This window comes from Neoarius graeffei, chromosome 12 (genome assembly GCF_027579695.1).
Source record: "Neoarius graeffei isolate fNeoGra1 chromosome 12, fNeoGra1.pri, whole genome shotgun sequence".
Classification (NCBI taxonomy): Eukaryota; Metazoa; Chordata; class Actinopteri; order Siluriformes; family Ariidae; genus Neoarius; species Neoarius graeffei.
Window position 1 is genome coordinate 31,038,053 of NC_083580.1, and position 27,789 is coordinate 31,065,841.

At 39.8% G+C, this 27,789-nt stretch overlaps 1 protein-coding gene across 3 annotated transcripts in view; it reads left to right on the plus strand.

Annotated features, from left to right (window-relative positions):
• The window catches only part of map4k6 (mitogen-activated protein kinase kinase kinase kinase 6), a 292,471-nt gene that overhangs the window by 189,266 nt on the left and 75,416 nt on the right, over positions 1-27,789 (plus strand). For all 3 annotated transcript variants that reach the window (XR_009655726.1, XM_060935787.1, XM_060935788.1), the window contains exons 17-18: positions 25,408-25,441; positions 25,524-25,827. Coding sequence is in view for 2 of the 3 variants with exons in the window: in XM_060935787.1 (XP_060791770.1) it covers positions 25,408-25,441; positions 25,524-25,827 (338 nt within the window). In the remaining variant the exon portion in view is untranslated. The remainder of the gene's footprint in view (positions 1-25,407; positions 25,442-25,523; positions 25,828-27,789) is intronic.

A 27,789-nucleotide genomic window follows, 5' to 3' on the forward strand; every position in this document is an offset into this window, starting at 1 on the left:
AAGCAACAGGGATGGCCACAGTCTTGAGAGGATTGTCAAGAAAAGTCGATTCAAGAACTTGGGAGAGCTTCACAAGGAGTGGACCGAGGCTGGTGTCAGTGTATCAAGACCCATCACAAACAGACATCTTCAAGAAAGGGGATACAACTTTCGCATTCTTAATATCAAGCTACTCCTGAGCCAGAGACAATGTCAGAAGTGTCTTATCTGGGCTAAGGAGAGAAAGAAATGGACTGTTGCTCAGTGATCCAAAGTCCTCTTTTCAGATGAAAGTACATTTTGCATTTAATTTGGAAATCATGGTTCTAGAGTCTGGAGGAAGAGTGGAGAGGCACAGAATCCAAGGTGTTTGAAGCCCAGTGTGAAGTTTCCACAGTCTGTGATGATTTGGGGTGCCATGTCATCTGCTGGTGTTGGTCCACTGTATTTTATCAAGTCCAAAGTCAACACAGCCATCTACCAGGAGATTTTAGAGCACTTCATGCTTCCATCTGCTGACAAGCTTTTTGGAGATGCTGATTTCCTTTTCCAGCAGGGCTTGGCACCTACCCACAGTGCCAAAACTACTACCAAATGGTTTGCTGACCATGATATTACTGTGTTTGATTGGCCAGCCAACTTGCCTGACCTGAACCCCATAGAGAATCTATGGGGTGTTGTCGAGGAAGATGAGAAACACCCGACCCAAAAATACAGATACGCTGAAGGCCACTATCAAAGCAACCTGGGCTTCAAGAACACCTCAGCAGTGCCACAGACTGATCACCTCCATGCCACACCGCATTGATACAGTAATTCATGGTAAAGGAGCCCCAACCAAGTACTGAGTGTATAAATGAATATACTTTTCAGAAGTTGGACATTTCTGTATTGTAAATCCTTTTTTGATTGATCTTGGGGAATATTCTAATAATTTGAGATACTGGATTTCTGATTTTCATGAGCTATAAGCCATAATCATCAAAATTAAAACAAAAAAGGCTTTAAATATTTCACTTTACATGTAATGAATATAGAATATATGAAAGTTTACTTTTTTGAATTAAATTATGAAAAAAAAGGAACTTTTTCATGGTATTCTAATTTTTTGAGATGCACTCGTATATAGTTTCATCTATCCTTGTGAATATTGGTCAGTGTGTTGGGTGCCCCAAGATGAACAAAATTGAAATGTATATTGTTTTAGCCAATTGAATTGTAACAGGATTTACAATATCTTGCATGATGCTGAAATGGTGAACCAATAAATTTAGACGTTATGCTATTCAAACAGGATGTGTGCCATAAATTCACCATGAGCCAGATATGACTCAAACGTCACACATTATAAACCATGATGGTTCTGATGACATACACATGCCCAATTTGACCTTGTGGTATAGGGCCACCATTTGGACCAGGACAGTAATGACTCCATTGCCAAAAAATTAAAATGCATGAAATTTGGTACACACATCAATCCTGGCCTTCACTACTCAGGGATGGAGGTGTGGCACTGGGTGTGTCCGGGGGGGGGGCTCCATAGCACCGCCATATATCATTGAGACTTGTGCCTGGTATATAATTTCACCTATAAACCATAATGGTTCTGATGACATACACATGCCCAATTTGACCTTGTGGTATAGCGCCACCATTTGGACCAGGGCAGTAATGACTCCATTGCCAAAAAATTAAAACGCATGAAATTTGGTACACACATCAATCCTGGCCTTCACTACTCAGAGATAGAGGTGTGGCACTGGGTGTGTCCGGGGGGGGGGGGCTCCATAGCACCGCCATATGTCATTGAGACTTGTGCCTGGTATATAATTTCACCTATCTGGGTCAAGTTTGGTAGGTGTGTGGAGTGCCCCGAGACAAACAAAATTGCAATATACACTGCATCAGCTATACTCAACAGGAAGTGACATAGTTTCGGTTTTGTGCATTTTGACATCTGTTAAATTTTAACGTACTCCTCTTAGGGGGTTTGTTGGATTCATGCTGTATTTGGTATACATGATGTCAAGATGTTACTGATGTTGAAATGGGGAACCAATAAATTTATACGTTACTCCACACAAATAGGAAGTGTCACAAATTCACCCTGCATTGCTTGATATGGCTAAAACTTCACAGGTTATAGGATATGGTTATGATGACATCCACATTCCCAATTTGACCCTCTGGTTTTGCGCCAAAATATGGAACTGGACAGTAATGATTCCATTGCCTAAAAACTCTGACTCTTGAAATTCGGTACACATATCAGTCCGGGCCACTGTTACTCAGGGATAAAGGCTGTGGATAAACCCTGTGTGTGTCCAGGGGACTCAATAGCACCCCCATATGTCATTGAGACTCCTGCCCAATATATAGTTTCACCTATGTGTTTCAAATTTGGTAGGTGTGTGGGGTGCCCCAAGATTAAAAAAATTGCAGGATTCATTTTGTTAGCCATCCCCAACAGGAAGTGAGTTATTTTTGGTTTTGTGCATTTTGACATCTGTTACATTTTGACATACTCCTCCAAGGCAGTTTTGTGTCTTCATGCCATATTTGGTGTACATGTTGTCAAGATATTGCTGACTTTGAGTTGTGAAGGGATTTGTTATATCTTGCAACATTTTGAAATGGCAAAACAATAAATTTATACAATACATCATGCAAACAGGAAGTGTGTCATAAATTCACCATACATTGCTTGATATGGCTCAAACGTCACAGGTGCAAGGCCTCTGATGTCCACCAGAGGCCACTGCACCAGAGGTGCAAGGCCGTATTATATTCATAAAGAATCTTCTTTTTATTATTAGGGCCCGAGAACCAACATGCAGGCCTGGACCATAGGTGCAAAGCATGATTGTTTTCAGCCTATTATTATTATTATTATTATTATTATTATTATTATTAATTATTATTAGGGCCCAAGCACCGAGGTGCAGGCCTATTGTTTTTGGCATGTTTTTTCTTCGTCAAAGTCAAATTTTGTCATTCAGACTATACAACAAACAGTGCGCAGAAAGAAATTACGTTTCCCCACACTCCAATGTGCTGGTATGTATAATAAACAAATAAACATGTAACAGTAAATGCACACAAGACAACAATAGGTAAACATACTAGACAGCTAGACAGACATGCATATTGCACTATAAACACAGACGTAGACCAATAGACAGTGACAGTAGGGCTACAAACGTTGCACAAGAGAGTATATTGCACAAAAAATGGATAAGAACCATAACACTGGTGGGTGATGATAAAATGCATAGTGATAGCATTGAATTATTGCACAGAATAAGAAGATATTGCACAGGATGACAGCCTATTATACCAGATAGCAGCATCTCAACAATCTGTATGTGCATTAAGGGGGTTGTCAGTTGTAACAGTCTGTGTATGTTAATGGGTCCAGTAGTCCTGAGTCCATCATGCTCATGTGATCATCTTCAATGTGTTAAGTATTCTGATGGCTTGTGGGAAAAAGCTATTGCTGAGTCTGGCAGTCTTGCATCATAAACTTCGGTACTATTTACCTGAAGGTAGAAGGGAGAACAGACCATGTGCAGGATGGGTGGGGTCTTTGATTATATTGATGGCTCTGTCGCTCCAGCGTGACTGATACAGATCTTGTATGGGTGTTTTGGTATGTTCTGGTTATTTTTTCTGCTGTCTTCACCACTCTTTGAAGGGCCCTCTGGTCGGAGACAGAGCAGCTACCATACCAGACTGAGAGGCTGCTGGTAAGGATACTCTCAGTGGTGCCTCTGTAAAAAGTTGTGAGGATGGGGGTGTGGAAGGTCCGCTCTCCTCATCTGTTGCAGGAAGTGTAGGCATTGCTGTGCTCTCTTGACAAGGGAGGTGGTGTTAGCAGTCCATGTTAGGTCGTCCGTGATGTGCACCCCCAGGATCTTGGTGCTTTTCCCAGACTCCACAGCGCTGCCACAGATGGTGAGTGGGATGTGAGGTGAATGCTTCCTTCTGAAGTCAACTGTAATCTCCTTTGTTTTGTTGATGTTCAGTTGTAGATTATCACACCAGGCAATGAGTTGGTTTACCTCCTCTTTGTAGTCTGAGTCATCGTCATTGCTGATGAGGCCCACTACTGTTGTGTTATCTGCAAACTTGATGATGTGGTTCGAGTTGTACTTGGCACAGCAGTTGTGGGTCATCAGGGTGAACAACAGAGGGCTCAGAACACAGCCCTGGGGGACTCCAGTGTTCATGAGGAATTTGTTCCTACTCGTACTGTCTGAGGTCTGTCTGTGAGGAAGTCCAGTAACCAATTGCACAGTGTGGTGTTGATGCCAAGTGGTATGTTGTCAGGATCTGCAGCTTTCCGTGGATTCACCCTCAGTAGGGCCACCTTCTTCTTATTTTATATATATATATTCAGGGATGAAAGTCTTCCGGAAATCCGGATATTTGACAAAACTCTTGAAAATCTCCGGTTTTCCGAATGGAGAAATTTATTTTTCGGATTTTTCGCGTTCCTAGATGCGGCGTAATACTTCGCATCATCCTTGCATGGGCGCAGTCCTTAAATAGCCCAAGCATAGTTCATTGATTAAAGACAGGTGTTCTTTAACAGCGCGCGTGCCGGAGCTCGTTAGGCGCACCTTCAGGTGCACATGCTAAGGCGCGCAGGATTGACACTGTTCTGCGCAAGCGCAACACAATCGCACTAGAAAGCATGTTCAAGCTGCCAGTGTAGCTGCAGTCTTTTTAGTTGCAAATTACGAGTATTTTCTCTTGTGTTATTAATTCGCCATGTCAAAACAAGCAAAACTTTCCTCCTCCTTTCGACGTGAAGAGAGGTAAGCAGTTTATTATTTTTTTTCCATCAAAGTTGCATTTTGTGGCTTCGAAGCTAAGTTTTAGTGCTGTTTCTAGAACACAACATCAAGAAAACTTGGAAGAAACAGCAATAATGGAAGAGCCAGTTTCTAAGCTGCCTAAAACTAGCAATGGTAATTATTTTTTGTTAGATAATGTACTGAGGCTGCCAGTCAGTGTGTGACACACACACACACCCTACGCCCCTGATTTATATGAGAAATTTGGTATTCATTGGCGTGTTTAAATTTACAGACAATACGAACTAATGTAAACAATTGGCTTCAACTCGCATAAATATGAATTGGAAATTTTTAGTTCACTTTAGCTTATGCAAACACACAACTCTACTAAAAGATTGATAAACGAGGCTCAGTGTCCCCAACATTGAAACCTGAAAGCTTTAGAAACTCTAACAGACCTTTACTTTTTAACAGTACTGTTTTGGGATTTTGTTGAGTTTACCTTCAACTGTCTGATTTTTTTTTTCAAAGTAATTAACTCTGTAGCCAGGAAAATCACCGTGTTTTCTAAATGCACTCCTGAAAATTATTCATTAACTAGGGGAATTAAATTTGGTATTTTTGACATGTTAATCATTTATGTACATGAAAGAAAAAGGCTTAAAAGTTATAACTTATTTTAGTGAAAATAAGTACTAAAATGCACTAGAATGCAGGGTTTTGCGTGTTATTAAAATATTTTCGGGGGATGCTGGCGCCCCCCCCAGTCTTAGTTTGACTTTCAAAAGTTCAGGGTTTTTTTTCTTTGCTCCACCTTCATCTCATATATATATATATATATATATATATATATATATATATATATATATATAAAACTTTCTCTCTCTCGCTCTCCGTGGAAGAACTCGTTTTTGAGGCACTCGCAATGCTCGAAAACTCATGAATTTTGAAAAACTGATCAAATGTGTGTAAAATCACAAATTTTCACTGGGCAAGGGACTGGGCATGGTCCCGGAGCTCTATAGCGCCCCCGAGAACAAGCTGTGGTTGAGATGAAGTTGGTCGGATTGGCAAGAGATTTGGTATGATTGATACTCATGTGGTACAGGACAAAGTTCACTGAGTTGTATTTGACTCCACCCAACAGGAAGTCAGCCATGGGGATTTTGAAATTTTTCCACAGTTTTGAGGAGCTTAAGATGGCTAAAAACTCATGAAACTTTTGCCATATTTGGTATCAGTGATGTCAAGATGTTGTTGATGTTAAATTGTGAAGGGATTTGCCATATCTTGCAAGATGTTGAAATGGCAAACCAATAAATTTGTTATGCTACACAAAGAAAGTGTGTCATAAATTCACCATGCATTGCCTGATGTAGTTAAAACTTCACAGGTTATAGGCATCATGGTTCTGATGATATCCACATGCCCAGTTTGACTCTCTGGTATAGTGCCACCATTTGGACATTGACAGTAATGACACCATTGCCAAAACATGTTACATTTTAATGTACACTTCCTAGGTAGTTTGTTGGATTTTTGCCATATTTTGTATATGTCATGTCAAGATGTTGCTGACATTAAATTCCAAAAGGATTTGCAATATGTCGCAAGATGTTGAAATGGCGAACCATTAAATTTATACATTACACCACACAAACAGGAATAAATTCACCATGCATTGCTTGATACGGCTCGAACTTCAGTCTATAGGATATGATGGTTCTGAAGATATCCACATGGCCAAAGACACCCTCTGGTATAGCGCCACTGTGTGGACATGGACAGAACAAGCTATGGTTGAGATGAAGTTGCTCGGATTCGTACAAGATTTGGTGTGATCGATACTCGTGTGATACAGGACAAAGATCACTTGGTTGTATTTGACTCCACCCAACAGGAAGTCAGCCATGCTGGATGGAATGTGGGATTTTGAACTTTTCCTGCACTGTTTTGGGGGACTAATGATGATTAAAACATACATGTCAACCTATACGGAATGTCCGTATTTTATACGGATTTGATTCAATAAACGTAGTATACGGGCGTATAAATAAAGTTATACGGATTCTTTAAAAAAAACTTCAATATTTATCTAGAGCTATAATCAATTCCCACGACAGCCAGTAAAGAGTCTTATGAAATCGCGCGTTATCTTGTGGTAGCGAGACTTCGTTCCACTTTTGATCATGCGCACACTGCATTGCGAGAATCCCGCCAACCCGGAAGTCATAGACATAAACATAGACGCCGCCTTCTGCGTAGAATCATACGTCATCCTCGCCGCCAAATTGGATGTGGCAAAGTGGCGATTCTGAGAATAAAGATGTCTCATTCATGTGCTGCGTTTAACTGTACCAACAGGTTTACCGTCCAAACGAGATCACATGGGATTACCTTTCACAGGTGAGACTGGAAAAATACTTTTCATTGTATTTGGTCATTATAACGTAATTTTACGAACAGATTTTCCTGACTTTGTGGCTAATATGAAGTCTCGCGCATAATAGCCTCTCGGTGAAACCTGTCTCCAAACAACGAAGTATTTCCTTCGTAACTACGCTGATAACACTTTGTGTTTTTGTCAAACATTGGAGCTTTGTATTCATTCTGAAGGTTTATTGTTATTAATATTGAATAAAAAGTAACTGGGATATATCATTGTTAATTATCATTCAAATTTTAGGTAAATTATTTTAATTTGCATCTTATACGGATTTTGGAGGTTGGTTATACAGGTTTGATTGACATGTATGTTAAAACCTCGTGAAACTTTGCACATATATTTATCCTCTGATATAATTTGACTTGATATGGTAAATTCGTCTAGGTGGACTTCATTAGCTCCATAGAACCACCTAGTTCAAAAATACAGATTTGCAGGGTACCCGCGGAGTCTTAAAAGTATTAAAGCAGGGGTTCTCAACCTTTTGCAACCTGGGCCCCACCAAAGCTGGTTCATTGCAGTTGGGGGCCCCTCTTCTCGCCCCCCAAACACACTCACCCGCAGTGACGCCACCCGACCTACAGCACCTTATATCGACCGATAGATAGATAGCCCTGGGCTATATTATTATTATTATTATTATTATTATTATTATCATCATTATTATTATTATTAGTAGTAGTAGCAGTAGCAGCAGTAGTAGCATTATCCATTCCATAGAAATACATAGGCCTATTATCATTATTAGGCTATTGTTATAATTGGCAGTAGCACCACATTTCTAATCTGCTTTCGGGCATTATTATAATTATTATTATTATTATTATGGCCTATTATCATTACTAAGCTGTTGGCAGTAGTACAAGACTTATGTTCTTTCAGGCATTATTATTATTATTATTATTATTATTAGGCCTATTATTATTATTATTATTGCTGTTGTTGGTTGTTGATATTATTATTATTATTATTATGCTATTATTATTATTATTATTAATAGGCATCATTATTATTATTATTATTATTATTATTATTATTATTATTAGTGTTTTTATTAGGTATTTTATTAGGCTTATCATTAGCTGGCTATTGATATCATTGGGAATTGGGACCAGGCGTGAATTTAGGTTTTACTTTTTACTGTGCCTTTGTGATCTACATTTGCGTTAATGCGAGACCTGAGCCTGCTTTGCCTTACAAAGATCCTCGATTCTTGGCGAAATGTTTGACAAGCACAGTCTCAAGTCATCCTCAATTTGCGCAAGATTGCGATATTTCGTTTTGAGCGGAGTCATTTTTGAAAATCCTGCCTCACACAAGTAGGTCGATGCGAATGGGATGAGCAGTTTCAAGGCTACGTCACACAGTTGCGGGTACTCCTGCATCAATGCTGCCCAGAATGTCGAAAGAGGGCATGAGGTGAAGACTGCCTTAAGTCTACTGTCACTCTTCAGCTCGATAAGCTGTTCCTGCATGTCAACTGGAAGTTCGTCAGCAGTACACACAAATGGATCTCGAACCCACGCAAAAGAGCGATAATCCTCTGTGAAGTATGCCGCAAACTGTTTTCTCATTACCGACAGGTGCTCTGACGCTGCTTGAAAGACAGATGAGAAATCGTGGGAAGTGCCTGCATTACTGATAAAGTCTGCAAGGCTTGGGAACATATCACAGTTCCCCCGACTGATGCGGCCACACCAGAGGTCAAGTTTTTACTTGAAGGCATCCACTTTCTCTGCGAGAAGCAAAATGTGAGTTTCTCGGCCTTGCAAAGACAGGTTCAAGCCATTCAAGCGGTCAAATATATCGACCAAATAGGAGAGACACGCCAGCCACAAAGGGTCATCCAGATTTTTCGCCAGGTCTGAATTGATTTGTGTCAAAAAACGCTTCACCTCATCTCGCAGCTCATACAAACGTTGTAACACCCGCCCCCTGGACAGCCAGCGAACCTCAGTGTGCAGAAGCAGCTGTTCGTGCTCTGACCCCATCTCCTGACAGAGGACCTCAAACAAGCGAGAGTTTAGCGGCCGTGACTTGATGAGGTTGATCATTTTTACTGATTGGTTCAGCACGGATTCCAACAGAGACGGCATTTTTTTTGCAGCGAGTGCTTCGCGATGAACCATGCAATGGGTCCATTTTACAAGTGGAGCTACCTGCTTAACGCGAGCAGCTAGACCTTGCTCACGGCCCGTCATTGCTCGTGCGCCATCCGTGCACAAGCCAACGCATCGGTCCCACGCCAACCCATTCTCGCGAATAAATGAATCAAGGACATTGAAGATGGCCTCTCCAGTTGTGTGTGACTGAAGAGGGCGGCAAAAAAGGACATCCTCCTCAATTAATTTATCCCTGACATACCTGACATATGTAAGAAGCTGTGCCTGTCCAGCAATATCGGTAGACTCATCCAACTGCAAGGCATAGTATGGACTATTTTTAATAAACTGTATTAATTGCTCTCTGATATCATTGGACATATCAGCAATTCTCCGAGCAACTGTGTCATTTGAAAGTGGCACGGTGCCTAATTTGGCTGCTGCACTATCCCCGAAGAATATTCTGCACATGTCCTGCGCAGCTGGCAAAACGAATTTCTCGGCATCAGTGTGCGGTTTGCCTAGCTTACCTATTCTTTTTGCCACCACATATGATGCCTCCAGGCACTGCTTAGATACAGTGCTGTGCACGGAAATTGTTGCCTGTTGCTGATGCAGGCCATCACGCTTTCTTTGAAAGTATTCAAGCGGTTTGTCCTTCAGGCCAGCATGCTTCGTTTCGAGGTGCCTTTTAAGTTTGCATGGCTTCATGCTTTCGTTTGCCAGCACCTCGGCACACACGACACACTGAGGACGAAGATCAGAGGTGACAGTAAAACCAAACTGCAGGTATGATTCATCGTACCTCCGAAGCTTTCTCGCAGCTGGTGGTAGACCTACGTCAGTTGTCTTGGGTTTTTTGACAAGAAATCTATCCATTTTGTTAAAGTATTTGTGAATAAACATGTGTAATAAAGTTGTAACGATAAGTCTGTAGTAGGCTAAGTCTGTAGTAGGCTAAGGGGGCTAACCAGAGGGAACGTATGGGGCTTATCAGTGAGAAACACGATCGATATCTTTATTCGGGGATTTTATAGTTGCAAATTTTAACGAGGTGTGAATGGTGTACTTACTCGTGTGAGTGTGTGTGTTAGTGTGTGTGTGTGTGTGTCAGCTGGATTTTTCACACGCAGGGTGAAAAAGGCAAAGGGGTAGTAGACTAGCAGTAAGAAAACAACAAAAACAACAAATTATTTGGGTAGAGCTGAAATGGGGAAAGCAAAAATACAGTGTGGGGTAGTAGTCTTTAAAAAGACTGTTTGGGTTTTGTGCTGTTATCGATGGATTGATGATAGTAGACTAGCGAGAGTCGGCACGAGTTAACTCGGCAAGAAACCAGACTAGTGTGTGTGTGTGGCAAGCACTCACACGGTGGCCACGGTATGCAGACTCACTCACGTGACGTTGCGTCATGTTCGCGTCACGGGCTTAAAATAACCTACACACAAGATTTTATGATAGATTGATGATAGATTGTATAATAGTATTGATTTGTATGTAATAGTCCAATGTCCTGCATTTTGACATGGGTAAATGTGTTGCATCTGCTTAGCTACTATAGCCTGTTAGCCCCAGATTTTTTTTTTCCTCCATACATGAAGCCTACTCGCGACCCCCCTGGAGTACCTCCGCGCCCCACCAGGGGGGCGCCCCCCCCCCCCCCCCGGTTGAGAACCACTGTATTAAAGTATTGAATTTCATTTTCCAGAATTAAGGCCTTAAAAGTATTAAATTTCATCTTGAAAGTCTTAATTTTTTCCACGGAGGTCTTAATTTTCCAAAGAAAGTCTAACATCGTTGTGTAACCTAGATTAAATTCTCTGTGATGAAAATGAAGCAAAATCTAAAATGTTTTGCGCTGCCCTGGCGTTCACACGCAAACAGCGGAAAATTCACGTCGCGCCGTAAAGGGTTCACACGAAACGAGAGCAGCAGGCGCATAGAGCAGAGAGGGTGAGGGGGAGAGAGCATGGGGAAGTGCAGATTCAACCCGAAGTGGCCGCTCGACCCTAAATACGTCTGGGTTAAGGGGGTTGGATTGGCTTACTCTCGACACCTTTGGGCAAGTTAAAGATGTTTGGTTGATGCTCTGACCTTCCGTCTTCTTTTGTCTTTTGAATGCTTCTCTGGTGTGTGTGTGAGTGAGAGAGAGTGTTTGAGTGGAATGAATTCTGAATGATTAGGATGTAGGCCATACTGTGATGTCTATGTAGGCTATGTTTTCCCCACCCTGTTTGTTCTCTGAGTGGATTGGCTTACTCTCGTCACCTTTGGGCAAGTTAAAGATGTTCGGTTGATGCTCTTACCTTCCATCTTCTTTTTGTCTTTTGAATGCTTCTCTGGCGTGTGTTAGGGGTGTGCAAAAATATCGATACGGCGATATATCGCGATACTTTGTCTTCTGATTCAATATCGATACTCAAAATTTGAATATCGATATTTTTTCAAATAATAAATCATGTTTCAGACGGGTTGTAAATCCAGTACGACTTCCGCACCTCCGCTCCGCGAGGTGTCGCTGTGCCGCTCCCTCACTGCAAGGCACTCGTCGTCTTCTCTTTTTTCCCCTGCGGTTGCAGTGAGGAAAAAAAACAAGCAAGCATGGCTGTTAACGTAAACCTAGAGACGCCGCCGAACTTTAAGGCAGATGTTTGGAGGCACTTTGGATTCCAAAGGAAAGGAAAAAAAAACAGTGAGCCGGTGTTCTGTAAAGTTATCCTACCAAGCCTACTGCGCATGCGCGAAATCCAGGAGAGTAGGAAAATTCAACAGTACTTTTGTCCTACCGATCAGCTGGGCTGATAAAAAATCGGTGAGTATTTCACGCATTTGCCGATTTTTATGTTTTGTGCGTATTGGTCGAGTCTTTGGCCGAGTCAAATAATTTGTAATGCCTTGTTTTGAATAATAAACCGGTCTGTATGAGAACTTGCTAACTCGTGTTTTGCGCATGCGCAGTAGGCTTCGCGCATGCGCAGTAGGAGACTAAGATGCACACTGCACTTTTCAATGTTTCAGACAGTGTGTTGTTCCTGCAAAATAAGCACAAGTTAAATGTTCTCCAGTATATGTTCTCAAGTTTACAAAGAACAAATTGATATTAGTGTTAGCACTGAAATGTATGTGTAGTCTGCAGTGCAGTCTGCAGTGCAGTCTGCAGTGCAGTCTGCAGTGCAGTCTGCAGTGCAGTCTGCAGTGCAGTCTGCAGTGCAAGTTTTCATAAAACAATTTGATTCTGCTTGTTAAGCAGCACTGATGTGTCCATGCTTACAGAAAAGTTGAGAATACTAGCACAGAAATGGGAATTTTCTGTATGTTGTAGTGAAGCAACTCTTGGTTTTGCCAGTAGTGGAATAGAGACAAATATATGTCTGGCAAGAGTGTGTAGTTATGTATGTGAAATGTAATTTTACAGTGGTCAATAAATTCTGATTTTCTTCAGTGACACATATCGTGATGTGGTTGAAATTTCTTGCAATATATCGATTATCGCAGAATCGCTGTATCGTGATATTATCGTTATCGTGGGCAAAATATCGCCATCGTATCATGAGGTATCTGGTGATACCCAGCCCTAGTGTGTGTACACACACACACACACACTAGGGCTGGGTATCACCAGATACCTCACGATACGATGGCGATATTTTGCCCACGATAACGATAATATCACGATATCACGATAATATCATGATATGAGGGGTGATTGTCTGGACTTACATGGGGGTGCTCTCCTCTGCATGGTGTCCAGGGGGTGTGAGTAGAATGAATTCTGATTGATTATTTTAATAAATATAATTTTGTTATTTCAAACACTCGTAAATAGTAATTAATTTTCCGGACTATACGTCGCTCCGGAGTTTAAGTCGCATCAGCCAAAAAATGCATTATGAAGACGAAAAAAACATATATACGTCGCACCGGACTATAAGTCGCACTTTTTTTGAAGGGTTATTCTATCCATAGAATCTGTGATTGTATCTGATAAGCGGCGCGTGGTTACTGCGCGACTGCATTGTTTATTTAATAAACGAACAGCTGAGCAGTGATAACGCGCCCTTTGCCCTGTAAGTAGCCTAGTCTGATTATTTTAAATATCTACTACTATCTTTAATACTATCACTATCGTTATTACTAATAGCCTATATTATTATTATTATTATTATAACTAATATTAGTAGCCTATTACTGATGCATTAATCAGTTTGCTTTTAGATTATTTTTACCGGTAGGGCTTATTATCGCCCCATGGCTCTTTCATCTGTGTTATTAAAGCTGTAGTCATCATCGAGGAGTGTCATTCTTCATTTTTGTCGAATTTTATTTCATCAAATCAGAGGTCAAGTAGGCTATAGGTATATCATCTCTAAAGACAGGTACGGTAGTAAAAACAACCGTCTAGTGAAAAAAAACAACAACAACCGCTTTTAAATCCCCTACTTAAATCCTTAAAATGAGTCATTTAACTCATGTCTTGTGTGATCTGATCTCCAATGGTGAAATAAACCGGTTGTGATGAGTACAGTCTGTTATTTTAGAAGATAAATGTAATATATAATTTAATATATAGACTAATAAAAATTAATATTTTATAATATAATATCACGACATATTACTGTCTAACTGTTTGTCACTAAAGCGTTTTCTAAGATCATAATGTCTGATATTATTATTATTATTATTATTATTATTATTATTTTACACACACAATAAGCGCATGTGCTTTAAGTTATAGTAAACCATCCCCCGCCTTTTTTTTTTTTTTGAGTCGCCGGACCCACCCACCTCCTGCGTTCCGGGACCTCCCACTTCACAAATTAAGCACTGCCTAAAATCACTACATAACTTATTTAAATAACTATAGGCCTATCATTAATAATAAAACACAGGTCAATCAAGTTTATCAAGCTGATGATTTCACTCCAAATCAGCAAATCCATTGAATTCCTCATCCTCGGTGTCGCTTCTGAACAACTCTGCCTCCAGCGGCAGATGAAGCGCCGTTTCCTCTTCTTCTGCGTGGCTGTCGTCAGACTCAGCATCAGCTCCAGTTATTCCGCGGTGAAAAAAAACAACAACATATATACGTCGCACCGGAGTAGGGTTGGGCGGTATCCAAATTTTGATACCTTTAAACTGTCTCTGTGTTTTCCCGGGGTATACGGTATTACCGAGAAAAAAATAATATTCTGTTTCGGCCTACTGTGTAACGTGCGCCTATGCCTCAAATGTACTATTTAAAAGCAGCATAGCGAATTGTGTGCATTGTGGTATGGATTAAGCAGCAAAGCGAATTTTGTGCATTAAGAGATATTTCAAAGCATCACGCAACTCTTCCTTTATCTTGAAAATAGCATTCAACTGTCGTTTACACATGTCTGCGTTGAAACGCCATTTCACCTGCTCCATCAAAAAAAAGTACACGATGAGCAGGATCATACCCTTTCAAGCATGGGAAAAAAGAAAAAGAATCAACCAACACCCAAGTCCGTTTAGACTGCGCGATAAACCATATTCTTCAGCGCAAATGAGGCGAACCTAATTCAAATGCGTGATAGCTGCACAAGGCAAAATCATATGGGCCCACGTCATGCCATGGCGGGGAAATTAATAATCAAATGGCCTTACCTTGCTTAAAATGTTGTCTTGATCACATAACTCCTTACAATTATTCCACTTAAATCCATACGGTTTAACACACCCAACAAAGATAGCAAGCGCATTGCTAATTCCCACCAGAAACCGAACAGTTTACGCTACGATGTTTTCTTCCGTTTCTTCAGTAGATGACATTTCAAACGTTTATTACCCACATCCCAAATGTCATACGTTATATTATTTTACCTTGTTGTTACTCATGTAACCTACTCAAAAGACAACTCATTGGAGAGATCTCGTGGAAGTGGAGTATACCCCAGGCTATGGTGTGCCTTAGGGGACATATTAGATTTTTCGTTTGGTTTGAAACCAAAATACTGCCACACTGCCGATGTTGTATTTTTTTTTGCCACTAACTCGTTATCTTGACTTGCCATCTTTCAACTGTGGTCTCAGTCTCTTTTTTTTTTTTTTAGATAGGACAGTATAGAGAGACAGGAAATGAGCGGGGGAGAGAGAGACGGGATCGGGAAATAACCTTGGGTCGGAATCGAACCCGGGTCCCCGGATTTATGGTACGGTGCCTTAGCCATCTGAGCCATGACACCCCCGGTCTCAGTCTCTTGCGAAGCTTTCTGTCAGACTCCAAAATGTCACGCAGGGTTGCCATGGTAACGACATAAACAACCCTGCACGCGATGAAAACTTCTTTAGGAAATTGATAGAATTAGTGAAAATACGATCACACAGTTATTCGGGATGATCTTCAATTTATTATTTTATATTATGACCTCATGTACTCCATATTTATTTAGATATTATATATTTTTTTAAAATGACGGTAATGAGACCGATACCGTTGGTACTTTTGGATACCTCGGGATACCTTCTTACCGTAATACCGCCCAACCCTACACCGGAGTATAAGTCGCATTGCCAGCCGAACCATGAAAAAAAGTGCGACTTATAGTCTGAAAAATACGGTATTTGAGGTTTAATCTGGTGCTCAATATGATTTATTCTTCCCTAATGAGTGCGACAAAGGTATTAAATTTCACTTGAAATGGCATTAAAAAAAGTCTTTAAAAAGTCTTAAATTTTGGTTTAACAATCCTGGGGGTACCCTGATTTGACACCCTGTACATTTTCAAAAAGTCATGAAATTTGGTACACGGACTTCCAGGTATGGCGGCCACCTAGGGAGACGTGCTTCACGCTGCTCTGCCGTAGCCACTAACATTTCTACTAAAAATACTCGTAATTATAACATAACTTGGTAATATAAGGTGAGCGTGGATATTGTAATGCCGAAGGCTGCCAATGTAAGCAAACTGTCAAAGCAGCCAAAGCTACCTGACTACCGTGTTAGCGGTGATACACGGAAAGCTGACGAGGACATGGCGGAGGACGAGGCTAGCAAAGGGGAGACACTTGGAGGGGCGGAAGCGGTGCTGGCTCCATGAAAACTGAGTTGACTTCAAGATTTGATGGAGTTATGGCGGCGATAGAAAATATGAGGGGGGAGATAAATGAGTGCACAGAGCAAGCTATGGATATCAACTGCCGAGGATGACGTAGTTGGTTTGTAGGCCAAAGTCCACACACTGGAGTCAAAAAATAAAACTTTGGAGGACAAGCTTTTGGACTTGGAAACCAGATCCCGCTTAAATAACTTGAGACTGGTGGGTCTGCCGGAGGGCGCCGAGGAACAGGACCCATGCTCCTTTTTGGAGAAGTGGATCCCGGAAGTACTGGATGCTGCGGCTAATATTGAACGGGCACCCCGAATCAGGCCAGCGAGGTACCCAAAGGCGCCACCGAGAACACTTATAGGTGACTCAGTTTCTCAACTACAAGGACAAGCGGGCAGTTATGGAAGCTGCAAGGGCTAAAAGGGACATCCGCTACAAGGAACAGCAAGTACGGTTTTACACTGACTTGGCTACGGGGATACACCAGCTGAGGAAGAACTTTGACCCAATCTGCCAGGAGCTGCGCAACTTGGGGATCCGACATGGAGTGATTCACCCCGCCAGACTGCGGATAACACATAAAAAACGGACTTATACTTTTCAAATGCCAGCAGAAGCCCGAGAGTTTGTCAGGAAGATCCAGGAGGACACCGGCGGGAGTTAAAATCAAATGATTGATCATTTGAATACGGCGAATTATTCTGCTGAAAACCTGAATTATGGTGCTGAAAATCACTATCACAAATTCGGTTTAACCTGTGTTCTGAAAGCGTATTAGTATTTTGTTGGGTATAGACTAAAAACAAACATGCTACAAATGTTGCAGACGAGTGTTAATTATTGTTATAACATAGCGGCAGAGATGATTATTTTTTTCGGTTAGAGGATAACAGAGTGGTTTGACTGATCCTCATTAAGTGTGGAACAGCGATATCGGGAGTCAAGATGTTTTCAGGGGGGCTCCTATGAAAGTGGGAAAGGGGAAGTAGTTCATGTTTAGTGTGTTGGATATATGTTCAAGAATCCATGTTTGTTATGCTCCTCCGTAAGGTTTTTTTTTCATATTGCAAGGTAATCTGTCATTGTCTCTTGTTAAAGGTGTCTCAAGGAGTAAACCTTAATTTTGTTTCTTGGAACTGCAGAGGTCTACAACAAGTTAGAAAAGTTAAACAAGTCATGAATAAAATAAAGGAAATGGACTCCAAAATAGTGTTTCTACAAGAAATGCATCTTTTAGAAAAGGATACTATTAGGATACGGAGGAGATGGCAGGGTAGTGTGTATATACAGCATCATTCTCATCCCATGCCAGAGGAGTTATGACCCCCATTCATAAAACCGTCCCATTTCAAGTGAAAAATGTAGTTAAGGATACATTTAATCATCCAGGGCTCTCTATTGTCAGAAAACTTAAACTTGGTAAATTTATATGGCCCTAATACAGACGATCCTAGTTATTTTGTAAATCTGTTCCTTACTCTCTCAACACTTGCAGGACATTATGTAATAGCAGGGGATTTTAACTCTACTTTGAATCCTAGTATGGACAGATCTACAGGAGATGATCAATCTCATAATAGGTGTAGAGCTTTATTAACGAATACAGCCTGTTAGATATTTGGAGAGAATTGAGACCACATGCCAAAACCTACTCTTGTTACTCAAACACATTTAAGTCATACTCTCGTATTGATTATTTTTTAATCTCCTCACAACTGTGATCCAAAATTCATGACCGCTTCTATGATATCGTGATCTCAGATCACGCCCCATGCTGTATAGTATGTGGATAAAAAATTGACAGAAAACCCAGCTAGATGGCACTTTCATCACACATGGTTACAAGATGAAGAATTTGTAAAATATATATGGTAGGAAAACAAATAGAAGAGTTTTTTGAACATAACACTACACAAACTTCTGCTAGTATAAAGTGGGAAGCATTTAAAGCTTTCCTAAGAGGACATAACAGTTATACAGGTTCAAAATCAAAAAAGGCACGTGAGGAGAGAGTACAATTGGAATATAGAATAAAGACTCTCCAAGAAAAAGTTTGAGAAAAGTGACCCACAAATGGAAAGCGAATTACTGATTTTGAGGGCTGAATATAAGCTGTCTGCTTCTAGAGCTGCCTCTAGTCTTCTGAGACTAAAGCAATCGTTCTTTGAACATGGTGACAAATCGGGTAAATTATTAGCATGACAGATTAGACAACTGGAAACCAAAACATCAATTACAACCATTACATCTAATGGGGAAGATATAGTGGACCCTTTAGAAATTAACAATGCCTTTAGAGGCTACTATAAAGAATTATGATACTAAAAACGAGATCAACGTGCAAAATCTGAATAGTTTTCTAGATGAACTATCTATACTTAAGTTACCTAACAATGATAAAGATGGAAATGCCATTGATAATATGAAGTCAGGAAAAAGGGCAGGACCAGATGGTCTCCCAATCGATCTATGTAAAAAATTCAAAAATAAGTTGCTAATACCACTTTTGGAAATGTTTCTGGAGGCATTTCAGAAAGGCAGTTTTCCACCCTCTATGAATAGTGCTTTGATTACTTTACTGCCAAAATCAGGTAAATAAGTGTGAAAACATGAGACCAGTAAGCTTGTTAAATTCTGACCTTAAGATACTATGTAAACTGTTGGCAATACGCTTACAAAAATTAATGGCAAATATTATTAATAGAGATCAAAATGGATTTATAACAGGAAGGCAGGATTTTCAAAATGTAAGAAGAGTATTGAACATTTATTCATACAAAGAAATGTCAGATGCAGCACTCTTATTAGATGTGGAAAAGGCCTTGGATAGGGTCGAATGGCCTTATCTTTTCAATGTTTTAGAAAGGTTTGGAATTGGACGTAATTTCATAAAATGGGTTAGGGTGTTTATATAAAAGTTCTACTGCAGAAATCTTGACAAATATAAATATTTCAAAACCAATAAAAATCAGTAAAGGGTGCCGGGAAGGTTGCCCATTATCTCCTTTATTGTTCATGCTAGCAATTGAACCTCTCGCAATCGGAGGACTTTCACATCAGCAATTTTGTGGTATAACAGTGGGGCCGACAGAACATAGAATATCCTTATATGCTGATGATGTTATTCTATTTATATCAAATTTAAACAAAACAATACTGGTTGTGTTACAGCTAATTAAAACATTTGGTGATATTTCAGGATATAAGGTGAATAACACAATCTTCTATATTACTACTCAACTCAAATGAAAGAGAGAATCCAATTCCAAGCGTAATTCAATTTAACGTTGTGGATCAGTTTAAATATTTGGGGGTACAGATTCTGCCAAGATTGGAAAACATTGTTGAAGCTAATTATGAACCTTTAATGATGGAAATTAATGAATCAATCGATAGATGGATGTCACTACCGGTATCTATAATTGTCATTCATACCTACTGCTGTCAGACTGTATAACACCCACAACTTGTAGTGTAGCACCAATAACCTGTTTGTCGTTTTATTTGCACTACTTCACCACTACTACCTCTACCTCATCGATACAATTATGTGCAATAATGTAGGTCTTAAATTATTTATTTTATTTATTTTTATATATATACACACACACACACACACAGGTAGTCGTCGACCTACGACTGACCGGTCGTAAACCGATCTGGTCGTAACTCGGCCTATGTTAAATGAACTCAAGTATATTGTGATGTGTAATGATATTGTAATCATCTTAGTCTTATTTTATCAACATTTTCTTATTTCATTACCTTGGCTCATTATTTGGTTTAAGTCAAACACTGCATACTACACTGCGTACAGTACAATTTGTTTAATATGTGCAAAACAAAAAATACGAAATACAGGTGTGAACTAGATAGAACTCGACGCCAACGGCGTCGATGGGGATGCCTCCGCCCAGTAGACTACACGCCTTATTAAGTTGTGATTTGGGGATGGACATTTGACCTCACAGTAATCTTGACCTGGTGAAATTACTTGTAGTAGCCTTGGAGATACTGTGTTCACAAGGTTTTTGGACAGACATATGACCTTGACCTTAGACCTTTTGACCTCAAAATCTAATCAGTTTATCTTTGTCCCCAAATGCACAAATGGTAAAGTTTGGTGAAATTCCTTTCATCTGCCTTGGAGATATTGTGTTCACAAGGTTTTCGGACAGACGTTTGACCTCACAGTGACCTTGACCTTAGACCTTTTGATCTCAAAACCTAATCAGTTCATGTTTGTCCCAAAGCGCACAAATGGTGAAACTTTGGTGAAATTCCTTTCATTAGCCTTTGAGATATCGCGTTCACAAGGTTTCGGGATGGACGCACAGACGGACGGACAACCCGAAAACATAATGTGTCCTACACCTTACGGTGGTAGAGGCATAAAAATAGAAAACATTTTAGTTTGAAACATACCAAAATACAAATGTAAAACATAGCAAAATACAAAACTTGGTGACCACTGGCATCACTGGTGCTTGGCTGTGGGTCATCTACGTCATCATCAGCTGTTGCAGCACTCGGGCTGGCGGGAGGATTTGCTCGTTTCATAAACCAGGAGCTGGGGTGGAAACTGTATGACAGAGTGCGCGAGGGAGCGCGAGAGAGACTGCACATGTGCCTGGAGCTGGGGCGGAAACTGTTGTATGCGGCGAGAGGCGCTGCCGGGAGCTGGGGCGGAAACTGTCATATGCTCAGCTGAGAAACACTTGCCAGTCATAAACAGACGGTCGTAAAGTCGATCGGTCGTAAGTCGACGACTACCTGTAAAATATATATATATATATATATATATATATATATATATATATATATATATATATACACACAGAGTCTACCTGTAATGTGCAATTTTTTTTTATTTTTTTCCTGAGCCTCTCAATAAGGCAATATTTCTATACTTTTTCACGGTAGATAATGCAAATAGCCCTCTGTATTTAATCTTTCGTTTGTCTAATTTTTATTTCAGTTTTATTTGTTATCTGTATGACATTTTCTTGCTACTGTAACGCGTGAATTTCCCTGATGTGGGATCAATAAAGTGAATCTAATCTAATCTAATTGGGAGAATTCATATTTTAAAAATTAATATACTGCCGAAGCTACTCTATTTCAAAATATTCCTCTGCCACCTCCTCCAGATTTTTTCTCAAAAACTAAAAATATGTTTGAGATTTATATGGAAGAATAGGAGGGCGAGACTTCGTTCGTCTTTATATTTGCCATATGACAGAGGAGGCTTAAAATGGTCCAAGATCTTTACTTGACAGACTCCGATATTATGATGTCTTTTGAGGAGTTGAGCTTTAAGTTTGGCCTCAACAGGAAACATTTTTTTCAAGTACCTTCAGCTTGGAGCAAATCAAAATAATTCACTTACTAGACCCCCCCATTCATTCTTGGAGGAAATTATGATAAAGAACAGTTTAAGAAAGGGCATCATATCAGAAGTTTACAGGTTGCTGACATCTTATTCATCAGAAAATGCACAGTACAAGTTGAATACATGGAAGGAAGATTTGCAATTAGAAGTTTCAGGCGGGGATTGGAAAGTAGCCTGTGCTAAGGCTCACACTATATCTATAAATACACATCTTAAACTTGTACAGTACAAATGGTTAATGCGGACATATGTAACACCGATAGATCCAAATAGATAAAATAAAAATGTACCAGATGTATGCATAAAATGTATGGAATCCAGAGGTACTCTGTTTCACTGCATTTGGCAATGCAGAAAAATTAATATTCTGGGAAGAGGTAAGAGCTATAGTCGAGAAGATTATTTCAAAACAAATCTTACTGGACCCTAAACTTTTTTTTTTTTGGTTGGGCTTATACCCAGAGACACATAACTATAGTAGGAATGAGCGGGCATTTATAGACCTCAGCTTGCTTTATGCTAAGAAATGTGTTGCATTATTGTGGAAAAAGATTTATAGACCAAGTACTACTCAATGGATAAGAATAACTTGCATATTAAAGGCTGAACGGCATGTATTTGAGGACATATGGAGCCCTTTCATCAATTACATTAAGGACTTGGATTTAACAGATGAAGTGGATGACTAGTCTTTGTGGACAATGCAGATCCCGATTTTGTAAGATTTATATTGTTTTTCTATATATGTGTTTTACATTAATTACAAACAATACTCAATTGTATATAGATTACCATCTTTAACAGGAGGAGCATTCTTGTTTTGAGTGTTATGTTTTGTTCTGTTTTTACTTCTGTCTCTAAAAAAATGCAGTGATCTACAGTATAGAAGTTGAATGAAGATATACAAATGTAAAGGCTGTATGTAAAAGTGTTTAAAAACTGAAAATAAAATAAAAATATTGTGGAAAAAAAAATTTGGTGCACACATCAGCCATGTGCACTGCTACTCAGTGATGGGGGCTTGACCTCAGGTGTGTCTGGGGGACTCCATAGACCCCCATATGTCATTAAGACTCCTGCTTGGTATATAGTTTCACCTACCTATGTCAAATTTGGTAGGTTTGTGGAGTGTCCTGAGATGAACAAAATTTCCTATACTTTGCATCAACCGTATTCAGCAGGAAGTGAGATTTTTGGTTTTGTGCGTTTTGACGCGTGTTACCTTTTCACGAACTCCTCCTATGTGGTTTGATGGATGCATTCCATATTTGGTATCAGTCATGTCAAGATGTTCCTGATTTTAAATTGTGAAGGGATTTCCGATATGTCGCAAGATGTTGAAATGGTGAACCAATAAATTTGTTATGCCACCTAAACAGAAAGTGAGTCATACATTCACCATGCATTGCCTGATATGGCTCAAACTTGACACATTATAGGATATCATGGTTCTGAAGACATCCACATGCCCAAAGACACCCTCTGGTATAGCGCCACCATTTGGACATGGACAGTAATGACTCCATTGCCAAAACACGTTACATTTTGATGTACTCTTCCTCGGCAGTTTGTTGGATTCATGCCATATTTGGTATACATCATGTCAAGATGTTACTGATTTTAAATTGTGAAGGGATTGGCCCATATTGTTTTCGGCATGTTTTTTTTCTTATTGTTTTTTTTTTCTATAATTACAAATTTGACACCTTGAAATATTTGAAAACTCAAGAATGTTCGTGCACTCATGAAAATAGGACAAAAGTTTATAAGTCTTAGATTATTTGCCTTGGGTGAGGCTAGAAAACATCATAGTGCCCCCTAACATTTTTGGATTCAAATTTATAGCTTTGGATGCCACAATGTTCATCCGATGTTCATGAGTTTTGGAGGACACTTTCTCTCCACTTAGACAAACATATTTCCCATTGGTTTGCATTAGCTCCACCCAACAGGAAGTGAGCCATTTTAGAATTTGTGATGTTTAACCTTTTTTTTTTACATAGTCTTTTGCACTTCTCCTTAGCAGTTCATCGGTTTTCCTTAAAAGTTGGTAGGAATAAACTTCAGGCACACATGACGATAAATTGCGAAGGAATAGTGGTTCTCTCAAACGAGGATCTAATGGCGGCCAATGTTGGGTGGAATATGGATTTTTCAAATTTTCCTGCACTGTTCTGAGGGGCTTACGATGGCTAAAAATACATGGAACCTACCTCTGACATTTGTTGTGGGATATCTTTTGAGGTAATATTGTAAATTAGGGTAGGTTGGCCTCATCAGCTACATAGTGCCCCCTATTTCAAGACTTTTTGCTTTGGCTGCCACACAGCTCATTCGATGTTTTGGAGGCAATATTGTCCTCACTAAGGCAAACATAATTCCCATTGGTTTGCATTGGCTCCACCTAACAGGAAGTTGGTTATTTTAGTATCTGTGACGTTTTAACCTATTTTTTTACATCCTTTTGCATACTTCTCCTATGCAGTTCATTGGTTTTCCTTGAAAGTTGGTAGGTACAAACTTCAGACATATGGGATGATAAATTGCGAAGTAATGGTGGATAGCTCAAATGAGGACATAATGGCAGCCAATGTTGAATGGAATGTGGATATTGAAATTTTCCCGTGCTGTTTTGAGGGGCTTATGATGGCTAAAAATGCATGGAACCTTCCTCTGACATTTGTTCTGGGATATCTTTTGAGATGATATTGTAAGTTAGCATGGGCTGGCCTCATGAGCTACATAACACCCCCTATTTCAAAATGTATAGTTTTCGTTGCCCCACAGCTCATTTGAGGTTCATGAGTTTTGGAGGGAATATTTGTCCTCACTATGGCAGACATATTTCCCATCGATTGTATTAGCACTGCCCAACAGGCAGTTGGCCATTTTGGAATTTGTGTTGTTTTTAACTATTTTTTTGCATACTTTTTCACACTTCTCCTAGGCAGTTCATCAGTTTTCCATGAAAGTTGGTTGGAATAAACTTCAGATGTATGGGATGATAAATTGCAAAGGAATAGTGGATAGCTCAAATGATAATGTTATGGCGCCCAATGATAAATGGAATGTGGGACTTACAAATTTTCCTGCATTTTTTTTTGAGGGGCTTGCAGTGACTGAAAACACATGGAACCTTCCTCCAGCATTTGTCCTAGGATCTATTTTGAGTTGATATTGTAAGTCAGGATTGGGTGGCCTTAAGTGTGAGGGCCCTTTATCGCCGCTTTTGGCTATATTTTATCTTGGGTCCAAAACCTAATATTGCTACTAAATAGCATGTCAATACACCAATAGTTCCTTGCTGTTTAGCCATCCTATTTAGTGTGTAAATTGTGGTTTGCATTAATCTGCATTCTGAAGAAGGGCACAGCACAATACACATTATTCAGTGTTCTTTCACAATTGCAACATTCCATGCAATTGCATTTTTCTGTCAGAGAGGATGAAATTCTAAAATTTACATTTAGCAATGTTAAATTTGAAATAGTATTTGTGCGCTCTCTAAAGTACTTATGGAATATGGAGCTTATAAAGTGATTCAGTTGCCATCAGTATTCAAAAGAATCACAGTAAATAACAGCCCGCCTCTTTTTTTTTTTTTTTTTGTCAGGAGCTTAACTATAAAGAGACCACCCTTGGCTGAGGTAAGTGACACTGTAAGCTAATGTTATTTGCAGTCCTGTTTCAAAGGGACAAATGTTTTGTTATTGTGTTTCGGATGTGCAGGACTTGCCAACAGAAGAGAACAAATATGGCACAGTGAAGAGGGTGGAGCAACCACAGGCAGCTAAACTTCCTTTCCTTGCAAATCAGGATAAAACTGCATCCACCCCGCCTCCAAGTTCTTCACCTCTCATTGGCTCAACACCCCACACAGAAGCCAACCTTTCCCTTGTTAATGAGTCAGGATTGCTGGTTGCTTCAACAGTCTCTGACCTTTCCCTCCTTACAAACATCTCTCTCATCAGTGACTCCTCATTCTTAAATGATTCCACCAGACTGGGCTCTCTCTGCATGACTCAAACCAATGGTAAAATGCAACACAAGACAGACAGATGGAGTTGCACAAAGTAATTCAGTGTTGCAAGCAATTCATTGCATAACTTTCAAGTCTCTATTTAAATAGATTTGCACTATGTTGATTTATAAATGTAGTGCAGTATATGTATAGGGGAGAGTGGGGAGACTTGGGACATGTTTTCAGCTTTTGTAGATTGTGTGAAATTCTTTGCAGGTAGGAGTCACATTCATATTGCATTAGAGAGTATTTACCCACTTGCTACAATTTTAGTTTCTCAGCTTGTCACACATACTTCAGGCTTCACTTTTTCTGTCATTATTTTTTGCAGGGAGACATGAGACATTGAGGGGAGATATGGGACATTATGTTGGAAGACTTGTGACATAGTGGGAAAACCTGGAACAAAAATAAAATACCTAGGCCTACATGTTTAATTTTTATTATTATCAAAGCTCATAATATATGAACTGTGTGAGCACAGTGCTGGTACAGCTATGGAAAAACATCAGTTTACCTAAACATGACTAGACAAAACAGTTCCATTCTCAAGAAAGAATGAAATAAGAATATTTCATTTGTAATCATGTAGGTACACTCCCACATTTTTAACAAAACATTTTTAAACAATTTTATATTTGTAAACCACAAGAAAAAAAAAACCTGTAACATGAACTGTCCTAACTCTCCCCATCTGGCCATTCTGAAAAAAAAAAAAAAAATCCAAGTCCCCCCCCAGAAATTAAGTTTAATAAATAATATATATATGGTATCTCTAGGCTGCATACTTTAATTCCTAACAAATCCCAAATTCACCAGTATACATTACACCATCGAATGGAGGTGGACTTGTGAAGTAGAAAATACAAGTTTTGGTTGGCACAAATATTTAACTGCACAGACCTTGCTGCAATGTCCAGCTTTGTAGTTCCAATGTAAGTAGGTTCCTCTAAGGGCAATATCTAATTTCTGATGTAAATTAAAATCTGGTTGCTTGAAATTAATTTATCAGGATACAAACTGTCCAAGTCTCCCTGTTCTCCCCTATGTTTCCATGGGTGCTTCTGTACATCAATGATCAACTCCATATATACCCCTTTTCCACCAAATCAGTTCCAGGGCTGGTTCGGGGCCAGTGCTGGTTTACAACTCATTCAACTTGCGAGCCAGCTGAGAACCAGTTTGCTTTTCCATAGCTCGGGGTGCTAAGGGGAGCCACGTCATTACGTCGCTGTATATGTCAGTTACGTCGCTGCGTTTGTATAAACTTTGGCGCGAACATCGTAGCAACAGCAACACGGAGAAGAAGCAGCAGCAGCAACAACAATAATAATAATGGATGACTTCCCGTTTGTACAGCTGCTGCTTCTCGCCGCTTAAAAATGGCGACCTTTCGCGATCTTGCTATTGTTGTTGGTCTTAACAACTCTGCTGACGTAAGCGGTTCTTTCCTCTGGCCCAGCAAAGAGTTGGTGCTAGCCTGGAACCGGTTTTTCTGGCCCCAGAGCCAGTTCTTTGTCAGTGGAAACAGAAAACCCAGTTCCAAACTAAGCACTGGCCCCGAACCAGCCCTGGAACTGCTTTGGTGGAAAAGGGGCAATAGTGATTTCTTAAGGGTTCACTGGATATTCTCTACTTTGTTCTCAGGCATACCCATACAAACTGACAAAATCTAAGCCCCTAATAGGGGCTACATTCTTGCCTTTTGTGTATCTAGATACCTGAATGGGAGTTTATTTGCTAAGACTAGTAGAGACGCAATTAGTGTGTATGGTGCTTAGTATTTGATTTAAGTGTAATCTTCTTCACTGCAAAAGTGCAGAGAATGAGAGTATTTTCATGATTACATTTCTGCTCATATCTTTGTTGTGGAATCATTTTCCTATTTAAACAAGGTTAAAAAGCCAGGGCAATAAATTGCCATCTAATTGGAAGCAACATTGCAGTGTTAAATCAGTGTTAAACTCTTAGAAA